Source organism: Vombatus ursinus, unplaced genomic scaffold (genome assembly GCF_900497805.2).
Source record: "Vombatus ursinus unplaced genomic scaffold, bare-nosed wombat genome assembly UNPS02014941.1, whole genome shotgun sequence".
Taxonomy (NCBI): domain Eukaryota; kingdom Metazoa; phylum Chordata; class Mammalia; order Diprotodontia; family Vombatidae; genus Vombatus; species Vombatus ursinus.
In genome coordinates this window covers 2047619-2068016 of record NW_020954719.1, presented here as the reverse complement: position 1 = coordinate 2068016, position 20398 = coordinate 2047619, and the positions used below count along the sequence as shown (strand labels likewise).

The 20398-nt window shown below is 37.9% G+C and overlaps 1 protein-coding gene across 3 annotated transcripts in view; it reads right to left on the bottom strand.

Annotated features, from left to right (window-relative positions):
* The window catches only part of IPO8 (importin 8), a 144293-nt gene that overhangs the window by 77585 nt on the left and 46310 nt on the right, over positions 1–20398 (bottom strand). For all 3 annotated transcript variants that reach the window (XM_027844354.1, XM_027844355.1, XM_027844356.1), the window contains 3 exons: positions 19479–19568; positions 13697–13791; positions 10193–10277 (listed from right to left, as the gene is read on the bottom strand). In XM_027844354.1, coding sequence (XP_027700155.1) covers positions 10193–10277; positions 13697–13791; positions 19479–19568 — 270 coding nt within the window. The remainder of the gene's footprint in view (positions 1–10192; positions 10278–13696; positions 13792–19478; positions 19569–20398) is intronic.

Genomic DNA, 20398 nt, shown 5'->3' with positions numbered 1-20398 from the left:
TCAAAGGTTTCTCAGGTGAAAATATCAAAAATGCATTGAAATGCCGCCAAGACTGGTGCTATAGGGAAAAAAATAAGAGCAGGTATGATAAGTAGAAATTGTAGCAGATGTTAAGAAAGCCTTGATTGTGAAAGCTCCAATTTGCCCTCTAGATCACTTTTGCTTCTATTACAACCCAGGCTGCTACTTCTCAGGGAGATACTTCATCTAGAGGGGATTAAGAGAGTAGGAACTTGTGCAGTTGAAGGAAAAACTTAAAAAGACAGTCAATGAATCATGAGAGCAATAGCAGAGGTCATGCTGTAATAGTGACGATTCAAAGTATTTGTCAACTGCAAGTTTCATCAAAGTAGAGAACTGATAGATGATTTACTCTTACAAAGCAGGTTCAATCAATTCGAAGTCTTTTATCTGTTTTTAGGCGGATAAAACCGGAAGTTCTGAATAACTGGCCCCATAAAAATGAACTTCCCCTAAAGCCAATTCTCCAGTGGAGGTCAAAAAGAGGGGAGGTTAAATTTTGAAAAAGAAATAGGTTTGGTAGAATGGATCTCACATCAAAAAAATGAAGATCTGTCAATTGGTCTGATCACTTCCTGGCAAATAGAGGGAGAAGAAATGGAAGAAGCAGAGTCAGATTTTACACCCTTGGCCTCAAAGGTCACTAAAGATGGCAAATGCAGACATGAAATTAAAAGACACTTCCTCCTTGGAAGGAAAGCTATGGCAAATATGGACAGCATAATAAAAAGCAGAGACACCAACTTGCCAACAAAGGTCTGTATAATCAAAGCCACAGTTTTTGTAGCAGTAATATATGGCTGTGAGAGTGGGACTATAAAGGAAAGCAGATCACCATAGAATCAATGCTTTCAAACTGCAGTGCTAGAAAAGACTATTTAGAGTCCTCTGGATGATAAGGAGATCAAGTTAGTCCTGGATAGCAGCACCAGTGAGTCTCCTGAAGAGTCCAGGAAGACAAATTTAGTCTACAGAGCTCCCAGGCAGGGCAACATCACAGGGTTACCTGAAGCAGATTATTGGAAGAATAACTAAATAACAGAGAAAAATAGACAGACAGAGAGAAAGAGACAGAAAACAAAGTCAGAGAGACAGACAGACAGAGAAAACAATAGAGACAAAGACAGAGATTATAAGGACAAAGATGCTCAAGACACAATCCCAGAAAAGGAAAATAACTCCAAAATGAAATCATAGTGGGGAAAAAAAACTGAAAAGAAATGAGAACAATGGAGTTAATACTTGGAAAGAAAATTCACATCATCACAGTTATCCCAAGTATCCTTCTCCTCCCCCTCCCAGAAAGCCATGCCATATAACAGAATTTTTAGGGAGAGGGGGGAAAAAAATCAGCAAAGCTAATCAACACATCGAAAAAGTTCAAAAATGTGTCCATTTGTACATCTGTGGATCTCCCACCTCCAGGAAGGGGTGGGTTGAGGGACGTCCTTTCATATTTCTTCACTTGAGTCCTGCTTGATCTTTATAATTTTCCTTTTACGTTTACTTTTGGGTTTTTGGTATGTAGTTGTTAGTTGCATTTATATTGGTGTAGTAACTATGTATATTGTTCTCTTAGCTCTGATCACTTTATTCTGCATCACTGCATATAGATATTTCCATACTTCTGGGTATTAATCATTTCTTCCAACAGAGTAATATTCCATTATATTCACATAGCACAATTTGTTTAACTATTCTCCAACTGATGGGCTATTCTTTGCTATCACAAAAAGTGCTGGTATAAATACTTTGGTATATATGCTGCATATTCCTCTTTTAGATGGCTTCTTTTGGGCATACACCCAGTAAAGTAATCGCTGGTCGAAAGGGTATGGATGTTTTTTGTCATATTATTTGCATAATTCCAAATTGCTTTCTGAAATGATCATACCACTTTAAAACTTCACTGACAATCAATTAGTGTGCGGTGGGAAAACTTTATCGTATTGTTTGAACTTAACCCTACACGGCTGGACTAGACCTGCTGCTTAGAGACCAGATTTATTTAATGTTTAACTCTGGACCTGGATTATGCTGACCAGAAAACCAGTCAGAAGTAAAGATTGATTCAAGGAATGTAAGAAGTTTTCTCCCACTAAACATCTCAAACAACCCACAGGTCTTACGCATAAACTGCCTCCATGCCAGCCAGTCAGTTACTGCTTCCCTGTTCCTTTGTTTGAAAACTATGTAAAGTGTAATTTATACTTGGGGGAGTGGGTTACCCTTTTTCAGATCTACCTTCCATTGGACAGAATAAACAGGTAAACAATTCTAAATTATTCCAGTTTAGGAATCTTTTTTCCTTAGCTAATAAATTGGTGTCAGAAGTAGGATCTCTGACAGTAGACCCAAGAGGTAGGAATGGATGTAGAAAAGATCCCTCTGCACAGTGAGAATCTAGTGAGTCCCCTCACGGTTCAGGTGCAACAATCAAGTTACCCCAAACTAGGTCTTAGGACTGAGGACTCTGAGTGCTCAAAAAAGCTAGAGGGCTGTGTAACTTCCTTCAAGTTAGCCTAGCCACCCTTATGGGCAAACGAGTAGTCCTCTTAGACTAATCAAACAACAGTTGGCCAGAGGTAGGGAGAAGGGAAGAAAGACTGTCCGTTTATTCGTTAAGTCCTCGAACAGACCTTTCTTCCCCCACCTCCTCTCCCCGCCCCCTTGTCTTTCTCTTCCTGTACTTCTCCTACTTTCCTGTGACTCTTAGAAAATAAACTGGATACCCCATCTGTGACCATATACTAGTAACAGCAAATTCAAGGGCCATCGGCTGAACCACATGACCTGCTAAGACAGAATCCTTTATCCATTTAGTTTATTGAGTAACTGAGAAAAACTGGTCACCTAAAATCATTCCTACACTTATTCACTTAGGGACAACCCCAGATTAATGAGGGAAACTCATGTATTAATCAAAATAAACTGTTGTCCAGGGTTAAGCCATTTATGGGCTGAATGCTTAACTACTAAGTTTGTTCAACTTTTATGACATTGAATAAAACATGGAATTGTAAGTTTTTATTATTGTTATTTTGTTTTTTTGTTTGATGAAACTTGTAACCATATGTGTTCTTTCAATGTCTGGGAAATCTTCCTATACTGAGCAGTGCGCTTGTTTCCTGGTACCACTGTAAGTCCCCTGTTACTTACTCAATTTGATCCCTCTGGCTATGAGTTGCCATGAATCTGGTCTGTATTAATACTTAAAGGAATTCTATCAATCCCTTAAGAAGACGAGCAGTTAAGGAGATGTCTCCATAGACTCAGGTTACTTTAAACCATAACCTAGGTATCTGCTTCTATAATTGTGATTCTGCAAGTATAGGAATGTTGGGCTTAAAGACCAAAGTAGGGAAATTGTTGGGGAACCTTACTGCATTGTTTGAACCTAGCCTTTCAAGGCTGGGAAATTAAACCTGTTCCTTAAGAGAATAAATTCCTTTAATGCTTAACTCAGGACTCAGGTTATACTGACCAGAAACCCAGTCAACTCTCAAGACTGATGAAAGGAATGCAATTTTTGTCCCACTATACACCTCAAGCAATACAAGTGTCTTATTTGGAAACTGCCTCTGTGCTGGCCAATAAGTTACTGTTTCTTTGTTACTTTGTTTGAATCCCATATAAAGTGTAATTACAGACACTCAGGAGGAATGAGTCATCCTCTTTCAGCTCTCCCCTCTGCTAGATGACATAATAAACTTCTTTCTAAATTATTCCAGTTTAGGAAAGCCTTGTTCTAAGCTAATAGTGCCTGTTATCCTATACTCCCTCCAACAGGAATTACTACAAAATATTGTCACTTTTGCAAATTTTCAGGGTGTGAGGTAAAATATCAAGTTTAATGTAATTTGCATTTCTCTTATTAGTGATTTGAAGTATACATGTGGTTGTGCAGCCTTAGGTTTTTTTTCTGGAAGAGATATGTGAATTCTTTCAACTGGTATTTCATTTTCTGTGTTCAGAAGTTCTAGATATTTCTCTTCTACTATTTTGTTACATTGTAGTGTTAAAGGTTTTTGTACTATCATGTTTTTGGGTGAGACTTAAGATCTTTAGGTTATTTCTATGTAACCTGTCTTTGAGATTGTTTTGCTTCCATGGTAAGGATATTTTATTTTCAAGTGATTGTTTTGTTTCCTTTTTGCTTCTCTTTTAAAGCAGCCTTCATTTCTGTGTATTTGTATTCTCAATCTGTTGTTCTCTCATTTGTTCCTTTGGTTAAGAGGTGCTATCCCAGATTGCAGTTTTTCTATTCTGCTCATCATGTTTTGTCATAAAGTCTGCTCTTATAATTCTCATTTCTCTTTTAAACCACTCAGGCACAGTATGTTGTAGTTCCATTATCTCTACACATTCAACAGGGTCCTCTGTCTCAACAAGTGTTGTCATTTTCTTTATAGTAATTATTCACATAGCTCATTTATGAATTCTGGAGGCCATATTTCCTTTAGTTGTTAATATTTTCCCTGTTGACTTATCTCCCTAAGTTCAAAGTCTTTGAGTTATCTTCTTCCTGGAATCTTTAGTACTTTCAGTCTTTTTTTCCTGATTTTCCCCTATTAACTTTCTGAAGGTCCTCTCTGATGGTAGTTTCCTTGGGGGATGTATGTCAAAGGATCTCAGCCACCTCCCACACTGAGCAATTCAAAGTTTAGGTCTCTGGAATGATTGATTGATTTTTGGGGTGATCAGAACAGTGCTCTTTCCTTTAGACTTATACACACATATACACACACACACACACACACACATGTGCGCACACACACACACACACACAGAGCAGTCCTGTCCCATTTCCTCTGACAAGTTCAGAGGCAACTTGCTGGTCCTGCACTGATAATTCAGAGCTTTGGGTGCTAACATGACATGGGTTTTTTTTGTTTTGCTCCTGAAGGGTGTCAACAAGAAATCACACCTTCACAAAACTTACATGAAAACTAGATTTTTCACAAAGGAATGTACATTCATGTGGAAATCAAAGCCAGAACAAAAAGTTCCCAGTCTTCGCAGAAGTTTTCATTTTTATAATAGCAGGACAAAGGGAGGAGGGGTATAAGGAAGTGGCATAACATGGGAAGTGAAAGGGTACAGCAAAGGTGGGGGAAAGAAGACAAGACTACTCCCCACAGGGAAGATCAAGGTGATGACAAAAGCTGCATTCTTTTTCCTTGGAAACTGCTAGACTATGAAGATTGGAGGTTCTGCTTATCTGCAAAGGACCCCAGCTGCACAACTGCTATCCCAGCCTGGTATAGACTGGCTGACACCTGTCTTGCCTCCCAAGGACACAAAAGTAGTCCGGCTTGGGGTTCAACAACAAATTATATCAGCTCAGGGGGTACTTTGTCCTTGGACATTCAGAGTCTCATGAATATTCTGGGTCCAGTGCTTCCGGAAAATATGGAAACTCAAGAAGACAGGTTATGTTGGGCAGACATGAGAAATGGGGGAAGGTGATTTCAGAGTTCATTAGCAGAGGTTCATGGGAGGGGTTTTGTTTGCTTTTTATTTTTGGATTCTAGATGTCCTACATCATGGAGACATCTGAAGTTGCTTTATCTTTGGTTCATAATTTCTGTTTCAGATAGGTTTTGATAGGTTGTGGGGAACAAAGAAACTGTCTAGTCCTCTAGTATGTTGCTCACAGGACCCACAAGTCTGCCTCAAGCCTAAACAATGAGACTAGTCTATGTCAGTCTTTGATCAAAATAATCTAACCCTTGGTTCATCCAGGTAGTTACTGCTGCTAGAACCTGATCAATCAGCTAAACTCCTTTATTTGTAACAATTGCCTTCAAAACTTATATGCTTCCTGAGCGTAGTCAAGAAAAAAGGGACTGCCTACTTGGATCTATGAAGCTTCTACCTACAAGTTAGTAATGGCAAAAGGTTCCTATGGACACTTTCAATTTAATTCAACTCAACAAGCATTTCTTAAGCTTTTACTATGTGCTAAGGGCTGGGGATATAAAGGCAAAAAACCCCCCAAAAACCCAAAAAACAGTACCTACTCAGAAGGAGTGCACAGTCTAAAGAAGAAGACAATATGCAAACAACAATGTACAAACAAGATATGCACAGGATAAATCGGAGATAACCTAAAAGTAAATGCACTAAGGGAGATCAGAAAAGGCTTCTTTGCAGAAGACAGGATATTAAACAAGCCAGAAAAGATATGAGAAGCCAGACAGATGAGGAAGGAGAGAAATCCAGGAATGAGGGAAAGCCAGTGAAAGTATACAAGTCAGGAGATTGGAAATATAGGCAATCACAAGGTTATGAAGAGCTTTGAATGCTTAACAGAATTTTATATTTCATCCTGGAAGTGATAGGGAACCAATGGATTTTATTAAATAGGTGGATTACATGCTCAGATCTGGGCTTCAGGAAGGTCTTTTTGACAGCTGAATGGAGAATGGACTAGAAAGTAGTAAGACTTGAGGCAAGGAAACCAACCAGAAGACTACTGCAATAGTCCAGGCAAGAGGTAATAAGGGCCTGCATTAGCAGGGTGGGAATGAAAGAGGAGGGAAACTGAGCATACAAGAAGTGCTAAGAAGGTAGGTCTTGACAACTGATTAGATGGAGGCAAGTGAGAGAGTGAGGAGATGAGGACGACTCTTAGGTTTTGAGCTTGGGGTGACTCTGGGGCAATAAAAATGGGAAGGATAAAGGGATAGGCCACCACTGGGAACAGATACATCAAAGTACTATAATACACAAGACTAACTCCAAGACAAATATGCTGATAAAGAAAGGAGAAAAAAATTAACATCAAAGAAATAAATGGAATAAGACTCAAACCCAACAATGGGTTAAGCATAACCTTAAATGTAAACGAATTGGGGCAGCTAGGTGGCACAGTGGATAGAGCTCTGGTCTTGGAGTCAGGAGAACCTGAGCTCAAATCCTGCCTCCGACATCTGACACCTACTAGCTGTGTGACCCTGAGGCAAGCCACTTAATCCCAGTTGCATAAGCAAAAAAAAAAAAAATTGCTAGACAACAGATGATTCCAAAATGCAGCAGTTGGAAATATGCTATCACACAAAGCAAATAAAAATTCACAATGGACAATGAAACAACATCAATAGGATTACAAGACCACAGAGATACAGCTGGAAAAGACTTTAGAAGTCATTTAATCTAACCTCCTCATTTTATAGACTTCAAGGATTGTGCTGGGCCTTCTACCTGTTTTCAGAAGCTCCTTATCTATTCATTTTTTTTCCCTATCACTTTCAACAAAAGTCCTTTTTGCTACCATACTGTGGTTCTTCTTGTCCTGGTACCCCTACAAGTCTAACCCAAGTCTAACTCTGATGGCACCAAAAGGCTAATAAGAAGAAGAGGGATTCGACTTCCAAACAATTAGAGCTGTCAAAAAATTCCTATTCCAAAAGGAATAGGTTGCCTCAGGAAGTGATGGGTTTCTCCTTATTGGAGGCTGTCAAGCTGAGACTAGATTACCGCTTGTCATTACCTCTCAAATTCTGTGAATCTTTGATACTAATATTCTCAGTTCTTGGCTGAGAATTTTGGCTAGAAATTTCCTTCACACAATCATAGTTATTAATAATAGCAACTAAATGTATATAGAATTCAGGTCCATAAAGTTTTTCCCACATTTAATAAGGATTTTTTTACATTACTATGTAACAGGGAGGTAGTATGATAAAATGTCTATAGTGCTGGTGTTGTGGTTTGGGGAGCTGGGAATCCCAACAATGTGGTTTGGAGTTGCTGGGAACCCAGAAATTTAAGGGCTGGGGCAAGTCTGCCTCTAAAGAATTCAACCACTCAAGTCTTCTTTCAGTCAGGGGGCAGTTTACTATAATGCCAATAGGAGTATGCCAATAGGTGAGATCCTTAGGGAATCTTGTGACTTAATGGGGGTGTATACTAATATACAAAAAAAGACAGTGAGAAGATCTGGATGGGATTAAGGAGTGGTAAATAGCCTGGGGTAGGCCCAGGTGCAACAGTGAAAGGAATTAAGTGGTAGGAATTAAATGGTAGAGAGCCACAGTGAAAGGACTATTAAAAGGATTATTGAGTATCTAGGTGGGTTGGGATGGGCCAGATGCCTAAGGAAAGATGACAGGGACTTGGTTGTATGGGAAAATTCAGAGACTGGGTTGCTTTCAAAGACATGGTATTTTTCTTTTAGGGATCTACCTCCCATCACCCCATCACTGGAATTAAAGTCAGAGGACCTGGGTTTAAATTTTGGCTCTGCCAACTATATGACCTTGGGCAAGTCCTTTAACCTCTCTGGGCCTCAGTTTCCTCATTGAGAACTGATGTAGAGAGCCTCTGACATTCCTTCCAACTCAAAATAAATCAACTACAATCTTAGATAATCTTCATGATAGCCCTGTAAAGCAAGTACTACAAGTACTCCTATCCCTCTTCTACAAAAGAGGAAACTGAGACAAAAAGAATGTGTAATTTGTCTACAGATATCCAACTGTTAAGTGTCAGAGGTAGGATGTGAATCTACATCTCTTTTGAATTATTTATAATACAGAAGAGGAAAAAGGACCGAGACACCATTTAGGAATAAACAAATGCAATAAAATTCAAATGTACCCAGCAATACCACTTCTAGGTCTGTATCCCAAACAGATCATAAAAAAGGGAAAAGGACCCACATATACAAAAATATTTATAGCAGCTCTTTTTTGTGATGGCAAAGAATTGGAAATTGAGGGGATGCCCATCAATTGGGGAATGGGTGAACAAGTTGTGGTATATGAATGTAATGAAATACTATTGTGCTATAAGAAATGATGAGCAGGCGGACCTCAGAAAAACCTGGAAAGACTTACAGGAACTGATACAGAATGAAATGAGCAGAACCAGGAGAATACTGTACACAGTAACAGTCACATTATGGGATGACTGACTTTGATAGACTTGGCTCTTCACAGCAACACAAGAATCTAAGACAACTCCAAAAGATTCACGATGGAAATTGCTATCCACAGGGGCGCAGCTAGGTGGCGCAGTGAATAGAGCACCAGCCCTGGATTCAGGAGGACATGAGTTCAAATGCGGCCTCAGACACATAACACTTACTAGTTGTGTGACCTTGGGCAAGTCACTTAGCCCCACTGCCTAGCTAAAAAAAAAAAAAAAAAAAAAAAAGAAAGAAAGAAAAGAAAAGAAACTGCTATCCACACCCAGAGAAAGAAAAATGGAGTCTGAATGCAGATGGAAGCATACTATTTGCTCTCCTTTTCCTTTGTTGTTTTGTTTTATTGTTTCATTCTCGTGGTTCCTCCCATTAGTTCTAATTGTTCCTTACATCATGACTAATGGGAAAATATGCTTAACATGAATATATATGTAGACCCTATATTGGATTGTATGCCGTCCAAGGGGGTTGTGGGGAGAAGAAGTGGGAGGGGGAGAAAATTTAAAACTCAAAATCTTATGGAAGTGAATGTTGAAAACTAAAAATAAATTAATTAAATTAATAAATAAATAAAGTGAAATTCCAAGGTAGATATTGCCCCTCAAAACAATCATATGCTTGTTTTATAAAGATCTAAAACAAAATATTAAGAATACCTAACATGTGCACAGATTTTTCCTGAAACTGGGCCTCCTAATTTTTTCATTAATATATTTTGCCTCCTATACCCCAAACCTTTTTTTTAAGCCTCTGTCCTTCTTCAACAAACCCCAATTAGTGCTAAATTATAGGTGATACTAAAGATATACGGCTCAGAGACAAAGAAACTGACTTGTACAAAGTACAAGGGAGAGTTAATGAGAAAGTCTAAGTTAGACTGGTGACCAGTTTGGCTCACTCTTTTCTTAAAATTAACCAGATTATAAGCAAGCCCTGTCCATTTCAGTCCCAAGCCCAGAATTCCTTGAAGGCAGAAGTCCCCAGGGGCCTAGTCATAAAACTGACTGTCTTGTGTTAAAGATATGAATCTCAAAAGATGTTACTCTAATTTTCATAAATATTCAACAAATATTTACAGATTCTTAATACCTACTTCCTAGGTCTGTAGTGAAGAAAGGACATTATAAACTTTAAAACACTATGTAAATGTGAGTCATTATTTTTTTTTAAATTAAAAACAAACTCAAAGTCCACAACACAAATACCCTTCAATTTAAAAAGCAGAAAATTTATATTTACCTGTTGGATTCCTACTGCGTAAGTTTTCAAAAAGAATTCTGAAAATTCAAAGTATTCCTTGGTCACATTTCCCGGGCTTCCATATCTTAAAACACACATAGAAAAACGGTTTCGATACTTGAATTGTTAAAAGTAAAGCAAGCATAAGAACTTAATGAGAACAGTGTCTTGCACATAAAAAGACATCAGTAAATATTTGTTAAATGAATAAACAATTTCTATACATAAATTTAAGGCTGATCCTAAGTATAGGTAAAGGTGGACATTTGATTCTTTTGTCATAAGAAACAAAAGAGCTAAGATTTGTCCACAAACTACTACTTGCTATCTACTATTTGAGTAATCCAAGGTTACTCTCTCAACTTCTTAGATGACTTTACCATCTCAGGGTCTCTCTCCACCCTATCCCCTGACATAATCCTAGAGAATTCAATATAAATGCTGATGACTCAGATACCTTTAATACAATCTCTTCAACTTTCATAGTGACTTCTATCTGCATTCCATTTTCACCACATACTGACTTCAGTCAAAACTAAATTTGACTATCTTCCAAGATCTGAAATTCTGAAGGTTTCTGAAATTCACTCCAATCTTACATGTCCCTCAGTCACACTGAATTGTATCTTCATTTTCATCTGATCTCCAGTCCCCTGACATATGCTTCTCCCCCATTCCGGCTTCATATCCAATTTTAACCCTATGGTAGGCAACCATGATGATTCACCCACCCATTCTTATCCCTTACTTTCTCCCCCCACACTTTACCATTATAGACCTTCTAATCTTGAACCCTGAATAATTCAAGTATTCATATTTATCCAGTCCTGCTCCAGGGATGTCAGAGAAAGTACTGAAACTGTACATACTTCACAAATTGCAAATTTTTAAGTCATTTACTATTGTTTTGCAAGCCATTTTTCAATGATTTTCTATCTCATTCCACACAAAATTTCAAAACTTTTCTTCTCAAGGCCTTCTTCCACCCTTCTACAGATGACCTAGCTTCCTATTTTACTGAGACAATCACAGCTTTCAACATATACTTCCTCCTCCACACTTCAAAACCTTTCAGTATTTTCACCAATCCTCTCTTCCTCTCCTACTTTCCTATATGAGAAGTGCCCATAGTCCCAGAATGGAATAATCTCTCTTCTACCTAGATCCCTTCACTTCAAAACCCCTCCAAAAGTTTTCATTTCCATAACTCATCTCCCAATCTCTCCAGAATCTTCCATTTCTCTTTATACTAGGCTCCTTCCCATCTGCCTACAAACATGCTCAGCTATGCCCACCCATAAAAGTATCTTTCCTCACTCCTTCTCTACCATCAGGCCCCCTTCCAATTTATCTCTTCTTATATATACCTAACTTCTTGAAAAAGTAATCTATATATAATGTTTCTACTTCCTTACTATCTACTCTTCAACCTCTAGAAATCTTGCTTCTGTTCCCATCACTCTAATGAAACTACTTCCCAAGAATTCATTGTTGACCTCCTTTATCAACAAATCTAAGCGCTCTTTGACCTTTCTGCAGTTCTTGACACTTATTTAATTCTACCTTGTAGACATTTTTTCTTCCAAAACATCATATTCTCCAGGAAATACTCCTACTTCTCTAACTCCTTCTTCATCTGCTCTTTTTTTCCCTCTTCCTGACTACCTAATACAGAGCTCCTCAAGGTTCTATCATTGGTTCCTTTTACTCCTCCACACTCTCTCCTTCGGTGACTGAGCACATACAATCTCCAACAGCAATCCCTCAGAGCCTACACACCAACAATGCTACAGGATATCTCTACCTAAATGTTCTACTGGCACTTCAAATTGAACATGTCTGAAACCACACCTCTCATATTTCCCCCCAAACCTGAAATCTTCCTTCTTCTCTATCCGTATTAATGGCAACAGTATTTACCCAGTCACTCTTGTTTGGAACTTAAGAATTGCCTTATATTCTCCTTTCTCCCTCACTCCCCACTTTCAATCAATTGTGAAGTTTTAACATTTCTAGCTCGGCAGTTTCTCACAAACCCATTATTTCCTGTCTATTCCCACATCACAACATCAGTTAAAGCCATAATTACCGGCTGCGTGAACAATTTCATAAAGTTTCATGGACTTACCCTTCCAAGCCATCCTTCATACTGTTGCCACATTCACTTCACACAGGTTTCTTGATCCAATCACGTCCCTCTTGTGCTTAAAACTCTTTAATGCCTAATTTCTTCGAATGCATCCCCGTCATATACCAAATAAAATTCAAACTCTGCAGCCCTCCGTAATCTGGGACTACTTGATCTTCCCCGCTTTTTCTTGCCACTTCTCTGTCTCGTCTCCATGAGCACTACAGGCTCCAAGCTACACTCTTCACATGCTTACTGCTTCCTACTTCTCTGTTTCACTCCATGCCACTTCCCGCACCTGAAACACTCCTCGCCCCTTTCTCCCTACTAAATTTCTACGAGTCCTTTAAAGTCCAACTTCAAATGCCATCTCATTCACTAAGTCTTCCCTCAGCCTGTCATGCAAAAATGATCACTGCCACCTTGGACATTGTATATATGTATATATGTATATGTGGACTTATACCTTTCACATAATATACCTTTTTGCATCATATTTATTTGCATGCTTTTTATCCCCCTAACTATTGGATTATGAGCTCTGTGAAGGGAAGGATTGTCTTACTGAATCATTACATCTCCTCAGTACCTCCAGTGCTCTACACATTGGAAGCGCTCAAAAAAAGGTTTTAAATTGTATTTCAAATAAAATTAGCAAATACTATTTAAATTGATAAAGATAAGAAAGATAAGTCCTAGACTTATATTTGAGGTTCAAATAGCTTTTTTCAGGCTAAGTATCCTTAAGGGACCTCAGGAAAAAAAAAATTTTTTTTTGAAGCAACTCTGCAATGAGGTCTCCCCTTCTAAAGGTTCTATTACTCCTTTTTTTTTTTACATCACCTTTCTCCCAAAATATTTCCTCTTATACAAATAGTTATTTGCCATATCTGCTCACAGTACGTTTCTGAAACTAAGACAGGTTTTTAAAAAAGTTAAAAAAAATGTTTTAATCACTTGGTACTATCATATTGTAATAATAATTTCAATTTCCTGTCTTATAGGTTTAAAACCATAATTTTGCATAAACTTCTGAGGAACACCTTCAAAAGGTTACAAAGTAAACAAATCATTTACAAACTCTAGCATGGAATAGAGGAATTCTGTTCCTTCCTTCTGAAAACTCCTAGGCTGCATTCCAAGAAGCATGGCAATGTTATTTCTATTATATGAGAAGCATATAGAAGTGTATGACATAAACTGCAGAAGGTCATCAAGTCATCTGTCTACTCTCATAAACGTAAGTCTGTTAGCAGTTACTTCCCTCTGAGATTCCAAGTGACATATAACCTTATGCTCTTCCCTTATGAAAGGGAAGAATCCCACAATGAAGGAAACACTATAAGATGCAAATAAAATAAACATTAGAATATTACCGTTCAAAAAGACGAGATACAATGTGTAATGCCCACTTCTTACATTTCCACCATACCAGTTCTGGTCTATCATCTTCATCAATCTGTAAAGTCTCCTAAAAGAACAAATATAGATCCATAGCAAACAATGTATCAATTGTTAAGTATCTATTTACCAGACCCTGTGGCAAGAGCTGGACATATAAAAACAAAGTTAAAAAATCATAAGCACAGATAATACCATATAAACTTCTGTTGTTACAAGTTAAACTGAGTCACACTGAACTATAATCTAATTTGGTTTTGTTTTACATATCACAATAGCTTAATATATCAGGATGGATTTTGACTAGATATAAAACAATGTTATCACCTTTCCTTGTCTATAATCCTTTACAATCTAGCTCTAGCCTACTTCTCCAGACTTATTTTCTTTCACACACGCTATGATCCAGCTAGCCTAGTTGCTGTTGTTCATGTACAACATTATATCTCTTATCACCATGTCTCTGTACAGGCTCTCCCCTCCCATACCTAGAACTCTTCAAAGTTTAGTTCAAGTAGCACCTTCTATATGAGGCCTTTTCTGATACCTACTCAACACTAGTGATCCCATTCCCAAATTATATTGTATGTAATGTGTATTTACTAGTTTATGTTCACATTGTTTCCCATCAACAGACTCTAAGCTCCTTAAGGGCAGGTACTGCCCCGGCACATAAAAAAAATCACTGTTGCCTAATTTCCTCCCATATTCAAAAGGCATTTTTCCAATCTTTTGGCTACAATGACACAATACCGAAAACACGATATCAGAACCAAGAAACAGCATTATATGAAGCCTTCACAATAAGAACAAGAGTAAAGCAAAAATATCCATTATCACCACAATTATTTAATATAGTATAGTACTGAAATGATATATGCGTATATTATATATATATAGACATGTGTGTATACAGGGGTGTCTGTGTGTGTGTGTGTGTGTGCACACAGTTGTTCTTCAGTCATGTCCAACTTTTCATGACCCAACAGACCATACCATACCAATACTGTCCATGGGTTTTTTCTTCACAAAGATACTAGAGTGGTTTGCCATTTCCTTCTAAAGAGAGGATAAGTGACTTGCCCAGGGTCACACAGCTAGTAAGTGTCTGAGGCCAGATTTGAACACAGACCTTCCTGACTCCAGACTCTAACTGTGCACACTATATAATATAAAAATGCTAGCGATAGCAATAATAAAATAAATATAAATCAAAAAAATAAGTATAAGCAAAGGAATTATCAATTATTAGAGATGAAATGAACATTGATTTAGAGGATCTAGGATGTCAACTAAAATATTAATGGAAACATTAACTTTACCAAAGTTACAGGATGTAACATAAATCTACATAAATCATCAGAATTTCTGTATATGACCTACAAAATCTAGCAGGAAGAGATAAATTCCATTCAAAATAATTACAGAATGTATAAAATATTTGAAAGTCTACCTACCAAGACACTCACTGCATAAATGCAACTATAAAACTGTTGAGGTTTAGGGGTGCTGAGACCCCGAAATAGTGATGCAGATCCCGCTTCGAATGAATTTGACCCAAGCCAAAGACAAAGTTTATTAGAACACCAACTGAGGTGGGCAAGACCTTGAGGAATATCAGCATTGATCAGACTTTAAGGAATCTAAGCATTTGTGATGCTCCAGCAGGCCAGACTGAATCTGAATGATTTAAAGGTGGCAAGATGGACACTTATATACAGAAAGACTATGGGAAGATCTGGATGTCATCTAGGAATAGCCAATAGCTTGGGTGACTGGGAGGTACACAGAAGGACCAGATGCCCTAGGCTGGTGCCAGGGACCTGGGCCACTGAGCAAGCAGTGATTGTATAAGGTAGGGCCACACAATGAAAGGCTAGTTGAAAGGATTACTAGGATGGGTCAATGCCTCAGGTGAACACCAGCCAGAGACTGGACCACGTGGGAAAGCTCAAGGAAGTTGGGGGGGAGGGGGAAGGATGGTTTCCTGGGCCTACACCAATGCCTATATATACATCAAAACCCTCTTTACAAAAACAGACTTAAATAAATATTAATTATTCATGGAAATCCTAAGCCAATATAAGAAAAATAACAATACTGCCTCTGCCTAAATTTATTTGCTCACTGAGTGTCATACCAGTTAAACTGCTAAAGGATTGCTTTATAAAGTTAGAAAAAATAATGAAATCTACCTGCAGGAATGAAAGGTCCAAAACCTCAAGTGGGAATGAAGAAGGCCTAGCTAGACCAGATCTCAAAAAAGAAAGCAATTACTACAAAGTAGTTACCATTAAAACTTCTGGTGCTGGTGGAGAGGAGTGGGAGAGGGAAAGCAAAGAGAGAAGATTTGTGTTTGGGGGGAAGGAGGGAACCCATTTACTGCCACTTAAAACATAAATTGATCAGCAAAATTGATTAGGTATGCAACATACTGAAGCATACAGCAACAAATAAACCCAAAGACTCCAAATATGGAGATAAACAAAAAACTGTTTAGAAAACTACAAAGTAGTCCAGGAAACTTCAGTCAGATAAACATCAATATCTCACAACAAATTTTTTTGTTTCTTCTTTCTTAAAGACCAGACTTAACCCCAAACCACTCTGGCTCTCCTTGATAGTTCAACAATAGGTCTCAGGCCAAGCCCAACTAGATCACTGTGTGGGCCCAGATTGGCACTGAATGAATGTAAATAGCAATTGTTTGTGTTTTGGCCAGAAATCCTAAGAGTCTCCCCCTGCCAGATAATTTTTTTTTAAATAGGTAAAGAGAGGCCATTCTCTGCCTCATTTCCTATTAAACCATAATCACTGAATGGGTGTTGTCTCAGTCAACCTGAGACTTGTTAAAGACCTTAGCTTGAAAATGCCAAGGTCCCCACTGCATCCTGGGCCATCTCCAGTTCTAAGCTCTGCTTGTCTTCCAGTTTATGGAAAAAATGTCTCCTCCTACCCTGTCCCTTTCCCCCCCCACACAAGCTGATCAACTGAAATCTCATCATCATGCACTGGACTCTGATTTTGATACTCAACACCCCCACTCACCCTCAGTTGCCAATCTCCCCTCTGCAGGGCTGGAGAGAAAAGCACTGAACTCCTCCCAAAGTCTTCCTTTATTAGGAGGCTTACAACCTTTCTGGTGACTCCATTTTCCAACAGCAGATCTGCTTGGCTTTGACTCCATGGGAAAACAAGCCTCTAGCTGAGAAATCTCTAGTGTAACACACACACACACACACACACACACACACACACACACACACACACACACCCCCCACCATTTTAAAGCTTCTTTTTGTGTATTGTCTTCCCCTACTAGATGAGGGCAAGGACTGTCTCTTTTTCTTATTTGTGTCCCCTGCCACTTAGTAGGTACTTAATAAATGTTTATTTGATTGAATATTAAAGGTCAAATCATAAACAAATTAGGAATCAAGGAAGAAATGTTTTCTTTCCAAACTATTGGCAGGGGAAGAACTCATGACCAAGCAAGAAATGAGAGGATCACAGATAAAGATTAAAAGGAACAATTTTGATTACATGAAATTAAAAAGTTTGCACAAATAAAACTAATGCAGTTAATATTAGAAGGGAAACAACTAACTGAGGGAGGAAGAGAACTCTGTATCAAGTTTCTCCAGTAAATATTACTAAGATATAAAAGGAATTTATTAAAATATATAAGAACAAGAACCACTCCCTAACAGATTTGATCAAAGGATGTGAAGACAGTTTTCAAAGAAAGAAATCCAAGTTACCCAAAAAAAATAAATAAATAAAAGCTCTGAATCATTAATAATTAGAGAAATGCAAATGAACTCTACCATTCTACCTCATATCTTTCCATGAGTTTGGCAAAAATGGCCAAAAAGGAAGATGTCAATTTTTCAAAGAGCTGATTACTTTAATTTTTAAAGAGCAGGTACTTTAATGCACTGATGGTGGAGCTATGAATTTGTCAAGTCAATCGGGAAATCAATTTAGAATTATGCCCAGAAAAGATACTAAACCCTTTGATGCAGCCTGACCACTACTAGGCCAATACTCCAAAGAGTTCAAATAAAGACAGTGGGTACCCATCTTTATAAAAATACTTAAAGCACCTCTTTTGATGGTGGCAAAGAACCAGAAATCAATGATCTGTCAATCAATTAGGGACAGCTGAGGAAATCATGGTATATGAATAGATTATGCACAGTAAAAAATGATAAAAGGGACAGTTTCGGAAAAACCTGAGATGATTTGTATGAGATGATGTATTGTGAAGTGAGCAGAATTAGGAGAACAATTTAAACAATACCAACACTGTAAAGAAAATTAACTTTGACAAACTAAAGAACTCTGATGAAAGCAATGACCATCCGCTGAGGTTTACAGGTGCAGGGACCCCGAAATCACAACACATAGGTCTTGCCCAAATGAATTCAGTTCAAGCCTTCTTTCAGCTAAAGACAAGGTTTATTAGAACATCCATCCTATTCATCAGATTCTTAAGGAATCTGAACATTACTGAGCTATTGCTAGATTATAAGAATCTGAGCATTGGCTAGATTTTAAGAATCTGAGCATTTTAATGGAGACAAGATGGACTTTAAATACAGAAAGATTGTGGCAGGGATCTAGAAATGGCCAAGTAGTTTGAGGTGACTGGAGGAGGGGTCTCAGGAAGATCTGGATGGGAGTAGCCAGTAAACTGGGATGAACAAAAAGCCTGGGGCCTAGAAGACATGGCCAAGGGACAATGGAGTTTAGATAGAATTAAGGGTGGGAAATGGCTGGGGGCCATCTGGAAGTAATAGACAATGGAGGGATAGGTAACAGAAGTGGGAGATTGGGCATAGGACGTGATGAAAGGCCTGTTGATAGGATTATAGTCTCAGGGGAACACCAGAGATTTGGCCATGTGGGAAAGTCCAGGGTTTTTCCTTTCTGGGGACCAGATCCCATCCTCATCACATCCACTACCCACCTACTGACAGAGACTGGAGACAAGTACTAGACTAAAGATACAGAATAAGAAATATATATATTTTAGGGGCAGCCAGGTGGCACAGTAGATAAGAGGTCTGGCCTTGGAATCAGGAAGACCTGAGTTCAAATCCAGCCACTTGACATTACCTGTGTGACTCTGGGCAAGTCACTTAACCCCAACTGCCTCACTAAAAAGCAAAAAATATATTCATTTTTGGATATGGCCAACGAGAAAATTTTGTTTCATTTGGCATGCACATTTCCTTGTAACACCTCTGTGTTAAAAGGGTCTTGTTTTTCTTTTTCTTCTTCTTTTTTAAGATGTTACAGGACAATGGGAGGAAGAGTAGGATTACGGATAGGGATCCCCCACACCAAAAACAGAAGAGAACAAAAGGAAGACCAGAAGGAATCACAGATGAGCAGGATAGCTAAGAAAGTTACAGGATGAATTTACATAGTTAAAAAGGAAAGCAAGCTCTAATGTGATAGATTCACAATTTTTATATACGATTCTCTCCTTATGTTTTGCAATGTATAAGGAAAAGCTCATTTTACTTGATATTTATTAAGACCAGAACAAAATTAAAATAAAATGGAAAACAAAAACACAATACCAGACTTAATGATACAAAATAGTGACATGGGCACAATCATCTTTGAACAAGTTCAAATTTAAAATCAATACAAAAATTTTTTACTCAACCAAAATCTGTACTCAGCAAGCACCCCAATCCCCAACTATAACTAATTTTCCTCAAGGAAAAATAAGCCTCTACTTACAGGGGGAACTATTCTATCAATAATAGTGCGGAAGATCTCCATCCACTGCATCATAGTTTGGTTGTTCACCAACTGAAGTGGTAATGCATACTAGGAAAGAAGAGAATGAAAAAATACATAAGCTAATGTTTTGTTATGAAATATTACATTTCACTTAAATACAGTAAAAGTTCATTCATCAATAAAGAATAGTGTACTCCACAAGAGCAAATTTTCCAGATAATGCTGTAAAAGTTTTAGGTCACTGTCAACATTTTTTTTTAATTACATTGTTTACTGAAATCTTACTAAATGGTATTTTACCCTGGCCTTTTTAAAACGAGTATGCCAGATATAATATAACTTTTTGATAATGCTTTGATGTTGCATAGTACTGATGTCTTAATGTCTCCTCCTCTGCTTTCCCAGTCACTATACCTTCTTCTTGCTGCCTTTTAACCATTCTAATTTGTTGCAGTATAAAAATTCAGACAATGAAGATTATTAGAACGGCGAGCAAATTAAGAGTCAAAACTTAGTGCTGGATTTTCCTAGAAACTACAGCATAAAAATTCAATACAGGACATGGTAATGACAATTTTGCCTGCTAAAAAAAGCCTTTTAAAAAAAAACTTACTTCCTGGTTCACTTCTAGGCTATTCACTGTTGCTGGAAGTTTAAATTTCCAAGGAAGTCTAAATTCCTGAGAAGTAGCATTGTGGTACACAGAAAAGTGAAACATATTTTGACAAAAACGTATTTTTGTCCAGAGTAAAGGTCCTGATGAGATGATAAGAGGAAAAATATACCAAATAACTTAAATATGCCAGGCTATGTTATGCAACACACACATACATAAATGTATATATGTATTTATGTATTGTATGTATTTATACACACACACACACACACACACACACACACACACACACACACACACA